The sequence below is a fragment of the Camelina sativa genome, chromosome 12 (genome assembly GCF_000633955.1).
Source record: "Camelina sativa cultivar DH55 chromosome 12, Cs, whole genome shotgun sequence".
Lineage (NCBI taxonomy): Eukaryota > Viridiplantae > Streptophyta > Magnoliopsida > Brassicales > Brassicaceae > Camelina > Camelina sativa.
Window position 1 is genome coordinate 26,389,341 of NC_025696.1, and position 7,568 is coordinate 26,396,908.

The window sequence follows — 7,568 nt, forward strand, 5'->3', positions numbered from 1 at the left end:
CTGGTCGGCAAACAAAATAATACTAATAACCTGAAAATTAAAAAAATACTCCCTCTGTTTCACAAAGAGTGTCATTTTGACACATTTCACATAAATTAAGAAAAGTTTGAATTATACTTATTTGCCCCTATTTATTAAGTGATTAATGATCAAAATTCAATGAAAATAGCTTTGGGTTTAGGGGTAAAAAAGAAAATTTAGCATTAAAACATTCATTGGAAATGTAAAATGACATTCTTTATGAAACAAAAAATTTTCTCCAGAATAACACTCTTTGTGAAACAGAGGGAGTACTAGTCATAGTCAGCAGTAGCCTCTCTTGTACAAAGAGAGAATCAAATATTTTCCATAATTCAAAAGACTTGCACAATTAAAAATTTGGGGTTATTGAATGAAAGACATGTTCTTCAATTCTTGCTTTTTGGGCTGCTCTGTCTCTGTCTCTGTCTCGAAACACCCATTAGAGATCATCATCTCTCTTCTTATCTGTCTTTTTTACTCTTAGCTGGTGGTTTCTTCTTCTTCTTTAACCCTTTTTTGCTCTAATTTGCAATATCTTCTTTTTCCCAAATCTTAATTTTCCAAAAAACACTCTTTTCCATAATTCTTCAAATTCCAAGTTCTCTGATTACCAATCTAAACTCGAATTTGACCAAACCTTGAAATCTCATTTCAATCGGATTTTAAGTTACAAAAATCTCATCTTTATCTCAATTTTTCAGATTTTTCTCTAATTTCAAAAAAAAAAACAAATCTCACCTTTGGATTCAAAAGTTTCAATTTTTCCTCCTTCAAAAACCCAATTTCATAAAAATCTCACCTTTGGAATTGGATCAAAGAAAAAAAAAAATGTCAGTAGCTTGTGGACTAGAATGCGTATTCTGCGTAGGATTCAGTCGGTGGATATGGAAACGATGCACACACGTAGGCTCCGACGACAGTGCCACATGGACATCAGCAACACCCGAAGAGTTCGAACCAATCCCAAGAATCAGCCGCGTGATCCTCGCCGTCTACGAACCCGATCTCAGAAACCCAAAAATCTCACCTTCACTTGGATCCTTCGATCTAAACCCTGACTGGGTCATCAAACGTGTGACCCACGAAAAAACCCAAGGCAGATCTCCACCTTACATCATCTACGTCGACCACAACCACCGTGAGATCGTACTAGCGATCCGTGGCTTGAACTTAGCTAAAGAGAGCGATTACAAGATTCTTTTGGATAACAAGTTGGGTCAGAAGATGCTCGGTGGTGGGTTTGTGCATCGTGGGCTTTTGAAATCTGCGGCTTGGGTTCTGAATCAAGAGTCTGAGACGCTTAGGAGAGTTTGGGAAGAGAATGGTAAAGAGTACGATTTGGTTTTCGCTGGTCACTCTTTGGGGTCTGGTGTTGCGGCTTTGATGGCGGTTTTGGTTGTGAATACTCCGGCGATGATCGGTTGTGTTCCGAGGAGTAAGATTCGGTGTTTTGCTTTGGCTCCGGCGAGGTGTATGTCTCTTAATCTCGCCGTTAAGTATGCTGACGTCATCTTCTCCGTTATTTTACAGGTTAGTTTTTTAATTTATTTTAATTTGTGTCATTTGATAATGTGACAATGTTATGTAAAAAGATTCAAGAAATTATAGATTAGTGTAAATTAGAGACAAAAATGCGTAAATTTAGCTGATTTTAGACAAATGGTTTAGGTGAATTTATGGTTTAGTTGTTTTAGGGGTTAGAGATTGATTATGACAACTATCTTGTTGATATTATAAAAAGAGTTGAATAATATTATAGTTTTGATAATGGATATTTTTGTAACTGTATTGTTGGATCGTGGTGGTTGGTTCATTGTTGACAAAGCATTGTCATAATCATCATCATCCGTAACTAAAGAATATGCTTTTGTGCTATCTACATGGAATCGACCAATTGAATTTTCCTTGTTGCTTCTTGAGTTTGGTCAGAATATTCTGCTAAAATTTTCTACTTATTTAGGTAGCTTGTTTGGTTGTTAAGAAAGGTATCTACAGCTTTTTAATGAAACAGTTTCTTTAGAGTAAGAATAACATCTGACTAAGTTAAATTGCAGGATGATTTTTTACCAAGAACGGCAACACCATTAGAGGATATATTCAAGTCCGTATTCTGGCAAGTGTCGAACTTATGTTTTGGCTGTTGGTATGAACTTATCCATAGGTTGATTCAACATTTTGTATTTGTTGTTTGGACAGTTTGCCTTGCTTGTTGTTTCTAGTTTGTTTGAGGGATACGTTTATACCAGAAGGTCGGAAACTAAGAGATCCTAGAAGACTTTATGCTCCTGGTCGAATTTATCATATCGTTGAGCGAAAATTTTGCAGGTAAATAGTGAAGTTAGTGTGCTATTTTCTTTTGTGATTCTTTTCTGATTTATTGTTTGTATTTTTAGATGTGGAAGGTTTCCTCCTGAAGTGAGAACAGCGATTCCAGTGGATGGTAGATTTGAACATATTGTATTATCGTCGAATGCAACGTCTGATCATGCTATTCTATGGATTGAAAGAGAAGCAGAAAAGGCATTGCAGGTGAATTTTTATTTTTACTCTTTGGTTCTAGTTGTCTAAATAAAGACAAGAGTAACACAACCAAATAAGGGATTTGTGATGTGTGGTTACAGATATTGAGAGAGAAGAGTTCAGAGACAGTGGTAACAGTGCCACCAAAAGAGAAGAGAATGGAGAGGCTAAACACTTTAGAGAAAGAGCACAAAGATGCGTTGGAGAGAGCGGTGAGTCTAAATATCCCACACGCAGTGTCCACCGCGGAAGAAGAAGAAGAATGCAGTAATGGAGAAGCGTCGGCGGAGTCAAAAACAAAGAAGAAGAATTGGGATGAAGTGGTGGAGAAGCTTTTCCATCGAAGCAATTCTGGAGAATTCGTATTCAACGACAATGTTGCTCCTGAGAGGTAGTCTTATACCGGGTTGATAGTGATTGGATCAAGTTTGGTTTTGTATATTCAATTCTAGGTTTTATAGATGTGTGAGAGTGTCTATAATCCGGTTACATTTGTCCGAGACAAGAAAATTTTGTCCCAATTGCTCAAAATCTGGTGTCATTTTTCCAAATTACTCATAATTGCTCGAAGTAACTTTGAAGAGTTTCAATAAGTAAACCTAAGACTAGATTCTAAACAATTTTCATTTACTTTACACAATCAAACTCCAACAAACCACAAAGGACATGAAAAAGGAGAAGCAAGGTATCATCTGAAACTAGTTAGTAAGACACACTGATTCCTTTCTGCGGTTTTAAGAGATGTTCATGGCATCTGCGTGATAGCTCTCAAGATCCTTGTCAAGATCAGCAGCTGACTTCTCTACTGGCTTCTTTCCGTTTCCTTTGCCACCACCGCGACCACGGCCACCACCACCACGCCCTCCTCTACTACGGAACCCGCCTCTTCCTCCTCTCATCCCTCCTCCTTGCTGGTTATTATGACTGCCACCAAGAGAATAAATTATATTTTTCGTTACACCAAATTAGGAATATTTCTGTGACTGTTAGGACTAATATGAAACTCAAATCTGTTTCAATTTGATAAATCTCAGTTCGGTTCTACACTACACGTATTAAAAGTATACTTACATTGGAAGGCGGCGACTGACAGTAGGAGCTGGACCTCTTCCTCCTCTCCCTCCTCTAATTCTTCCTCTCCCTCCTCCTTGTCTGCAAATACCAGAAAAGATTGTGCAATTCTTGGGTTTAGACTCTCAACAATTATTCATGCAAGCACGGAAATTAAAGGACAAGAGACAGAAATTCATACTGGATAACAACAGTCCTCTTCAGCCTTCCGTTGAGTCCAGTGACATTCACATTCACACGACCTGATAAAGAAGCATCAGACTTGTTGCCACCCAAAATCTCAAGTCTCATTGGTCTTCCATCCAATAATACATTGTTGTACTTCTTTAGAGCTTGAATTGCATCACTTCTTCTTGGATATACCACTTCAGCTGTGCCCTATAATAGCATGGAAACAAAGAAAAAGGAGACTTACAATCATGAAGAGAAAGGGACTGCTAAAGATTCATGAGACTTACACTTGGACGCCCATTCTTGTCGTAATGAATGGCATAACGCTCTAACTCCCCAATCTCAGAGAAGAGTTCCTAGATCCCACAGAGACGAAGTTAAGTGTCTCCCCTATCAAGATACCAAAAGCACAGAATATACAAAGCCAGATTCTATTTACCCTTATATCTTCATTTGTCACACCCTGGTCCAGATTTGTAACATGGAGCCTGGTTCCAGCTTCAACTCCTGATACCCCAGCAGCTCTTAGGCCATCTTCAAACAAACCGTTTTGCCATGGCAAGCTCCTGACCCTACGGACAGGCTATTCAAAAGAACATAATCATTTTAGTACAACATGTCTGTCGAACTTCAGAAACAACGTCAATGAAAAATAACTCCAATGAAGAGACCATCCATTTGTCTGAAAGAGTAAAGACCAGTCAAAGTAAAGTGCTCCACCAAGTAGTCAAGAACCACCCAATGAGAAAACCAAAATGAAATGGAGGAAGAATGAATTTTGACCAGCTGCTTATTGTTCACTGCTCCGGTTCCAAAACAACTCTTTATACCACTATGATGATAAAGGAAAAACCAGGACGTTCATAGCACGCAGAAGAAATTCCAGATGTAGCAAGAGGCTCATCAATAACTTCACGCATGATGCAAAAAAACTGTGTAGAGGTAAGCTACTACATAGCGTAGTTACTGCCATAACAGTTACTGAACTTTCCCCCAAACGCTACAACACGACAAGTCTAATTTTTCAAGTAGCAATGCCATTGTTCTGGATGAACAAACTTTGACCTTTTTAACTCACTGAAGCTCTTCAGCTAAAAAGCACAGTGGTAAAGAAAAAACAAGAACGCGTGCACATGTCGATGCATGTCCGCCAAAGTCCTTGAAATTTAACCACAAAAACCCAAAAGTACACCGAAATTGCAGGGTAAGAGTCTAAGAGACTTTTCTAAATGAAATCATCTCCTAGACGAGGTTCTGAATGTTAAAGAATGTCAAACTATCATCAGAAGGCTTCTAGCATCTACGAGAAAACCTGCTTCTCCCATCTTTTAGCTATAAGCATGATGAAGTAAATGCTTTGATACCACAGAAACTCAAGACTTCCAAAATCATACACATAGAAGTTCCCAGATTTTCGAGCTTGCCTTGTTAATGGAGAAAGATGATGGGTGAGCTATCACAGCAAGAGGACCTCTTCGAGCAGGTCCAGCTCCTCTTCCACCACCAAGAAAACCATTTGATCCACTACCACGGCCACCACCACGACCACGACCACGTGAATTCCCTCTTCCCCCAGACCTTGCAGTCTTACCCCTCTTAACAATCTCATCAAGAGTCATATTCAATGCTCCCGACATCTTCACCGCCAAATTTGTCTTATAAAAACAAGAGATATAAGACTGAATCTGAGAAACCTGCACTGATCAAAGAAATCAAAAGAGTAATTTAGAAACCCACCAGCACAATCACAAACCACAAATTTCACTCAAAACAAAGGAATACGAAATATTCAAACTAATCATATGATCGAGAGCTAGATCAGCTAACAAGAACCTGAAATCAGATAAACCCCTCTATAATCACATACAAACCCTAGATCTATGCATCTCTATACAACCTAGACTTCGTTTTTGAAACGAAAACCTGGGAATCTCATGCAAGCAGATGAAAACAGAACGAAATCAATCAAATAAGATGGTTCGAGACTTCAATGGAAATAAATATCTACAGACGAATGAATTCGTAGAAAGATTAGACGAAAAACAAAATTTACCAGAAGAAGAGCAGAGTTTAACGAGAGAGAGAGAGAGAGATGGAAGAAGAAGATGAAGAGACTGGGTTTTAGGGTTCTGAGGAGCTTTCTATTGAGTTGTGTGCGTTTGGGATTCTTCAGAATTTAGCAGAAGAAGGTGATTGAGAGAATTTGAGAGTTTCCAACCGAAGAGGAACAACGAATGTAGTAGTAACAAACCAACAACAACCAGACATTACTTGGGCCTAGAGCGTCCGGCCCATGTGGACAACACAAAAACTTACGCAGTTTTGAGATAACAGCACGTTGTTAGAAACCAGGAAATTCAAACGGCAGGATGTGTTAAAATCTAAACATCCCACATCGCTCAGACCCAATGCAATGACTGGGGAAGAATGACTATAAATACAGAAGCAGATGAATCGAACAAATCACTTACCTGGACGGGGTCAACTCGTGATCAAGAAGACTAGTGGCCTAGGCTAGTGACCACATTGCACATATCGTGGGGTGCTAAGCTTAAGGTCTTCCCAAGAGGAAGAGCCTGCGTCATTATTTGTGGCAGAGGGGATTGTGTTCGCGCAGCCCCTACCATTCTTAACTTCCAAATTTTATAAAACTGACTGATTGAGTAAACAAAAACTTGTCAACAGTAGTAAAGTTGTGATTAGTGATGTCGTTTGTTTTATTACTTTAAATATCCCACATCGGGAGGATTTATCAGCTTCACATGTTCTCTTTGACTATAAGTAAAGAGACTCTCACTCTTGTTAACGTATCTTTGCGCTTGGGGCAATGACGCAGCTCGTGAGGTCTTAACCGAGGCGCGTCTATTGCTGGTTGAAAACTATTTCCAAACCCCCTCCTAGGCCTAAGCTTGTCTTGGGCCTTCGAGAATTTCTGGAAGAGCTCCCTTTGGGGTAAAGCTCTACAATTCTTAGTCCATAACTTTTAATCTCCCAATTTGAAAAGATGTTTATGGGTTCGTTTGTTAAAAACCCAGTTAAAGCCATCTAAAAGTTATTAAGGTGCACTTTCTAGTAAAACATGCAAACTTGAACACAAAACACTATAATAAAATCTGGTTCAAAACTGAAAATCTTAAGAACACAACTCAGGAAAATGTAATGATTAATTTTTTACATTTTTGTTATTTTGGTTTTTCTAAGACTATTCGAGAGTGTTCTCATTAGAGAAGATATGTGCTCATAAGTTTTTTTAAAAATCATTATTTCTAAACACTTCCGCAATTCACACTTGTTGTGTTATCACAACAAAGCTGTTACATTTTCCAATCGTTGAATGCATGATCTAACCCGTAGAGAAGTAACCCGAATAATTTTCTTTTATAAGCTGTCGTCAAGAATCATAGAGCTTAGAATCACTTACACGAACTCAACACTTATAACGCATCCATTGCTCATTGGGGTTTACTGTACTCGCTACGGGTTCCACAATAATGTGCAAAAACCTATATCAATGTTATAACAAGCATTAGTAAGGCATATGATCGGATCAAATGGAAATTTTGGAGGCAACGTATCAGAAAGGATTATAAATCTCATATCAATGGGATTATTATTGGATCATGCATGTGTTACATCACCAGTTCTCAATGTGCTAGCAAATGGTTATTTGTATGCTCAATGTTGTCCGGATATCTATAAAAAATTAATCTGATATAATACGCTCCGTTAACAACTACTAAAACAGAACAAAAAAGTTTTAAATACTAGAAAATTTGAATTTTGTA

At 38.3% G+C, this 7,568-nt stretch overlaps 2 protein-coding genes across 4 annotated transcripts; one reads left to right on the forward strand and one right to left on the reverse strand.

Annotated features, from left to right (window-relative positions):
* On the forward strand, nucleotides 351–3,095 carry LOC104732656. Of its 2 annotated transcripts, none has more exons than XM_010452224.2 (5): nucleotides 351–1,551; nucleotides 2,076–2,134; nucleotides 2,218–2,346; nucleotides 2,415–2,550; nucleotides 2,643–3,095. In XM_010452224.2, the coding sequence occupies exons 1-5, from the start codon at nucleotides 850–852 to the stop codon at nucleotides 2,934–2,936; spliced, it is 1,320 nt and encodes a 439-aa protein (XP_010450526.1). In that variant the 5' UTR covers nucleotides 351–849; the 3' UTR covers nucleotides 2,937–3,095. The 2 variants fall into 2 exon arrangements, with proteins under 2 accessions (XP_010450526.1, XP_010450527.1); XM_010452225.2 differs by having other exon boundaries at nucleotides 2,076–2,122.
* On the reverse strand, nucleotides 3,148–6,006 carry LOC104732657 (THO complex subunit 4D). Of its 2 annotated transcripts, none has more exons than XM_010452227.2 (7): nucleotides 5,837–6,006; nucleotides 5,208–5,477; nucleotides 4,223–4,366; nucleotides 4,071–4,139; nucleotides 3,794–3,990; nucleotides 3,613–3,693; nucleotides 3,148–3,465 (listed from the first exon to the last, which is right to left on the reverse strand). In XM_010452227.2, the coding sequence occupies exons 2-7, from the start codon at nucleotides 5,418–5,420 to the stop codon at nucleotides 3,276–3,278; spliced, it is 894 nt and encodes a 297-aa protein (XP_010450529.1). In that variant the 5' UTR covers nucleotides 5,421–5,477; nucleotides 5,837–6,006; the 3' UTR covers nucleotides 3,148–3,275. The 2 variants fall into 2 exon arrangements, with proteins under 2 accessions (XP_010450529.1, XP_010450528.1); XM_010452226.2 differs by having other exon boundaries at nucleotides 5,208–5,482.

Coding starts and splice junctions, on each gene's coding strand:
- LOC104732656 (XM_010452224.2), top strand. CDS start 850: ATGTCAGTAGCTTGTGGACTAGAATGCGTATTCTGCGTAGGATTCAGT. Junction 2,135..2,217: donor ATATTCAAGTCCGTATTCTG/GCAAGTGTCGAA, acceptor TTGTTTGGACAG/TTTGCCTTGCTTGTTGTTTC. Junction 2,347..2,414: donor GTTGAGCGAAAATTTTGCAG/GTAAATAGTGAA, acceptor TTGTATTTTTAG/ATGTGGAAGGTTTCCTCCTG.
- LOC104732657 (XM_010452227.2), bottom strand. CDS start 5,420: ATGTCGGGAGCATTGAATATGACTCTTGATGAGATTGTTAAGAGGGGT. Junction 4,140..4,222: donor TGACAAATGAAGATATAAGG/GTAAATAGAATC, acceptor TGTGGGATCTAG/GAACTCTTCTCTGAGATTGG. Junction 3,991..4,070: donor ACAAGAATGGGCGTCCAAGT/GTAAGTCTCATG, acceptor ATGCTATTATAG/GGCACAGCTGAAGTGGTATA.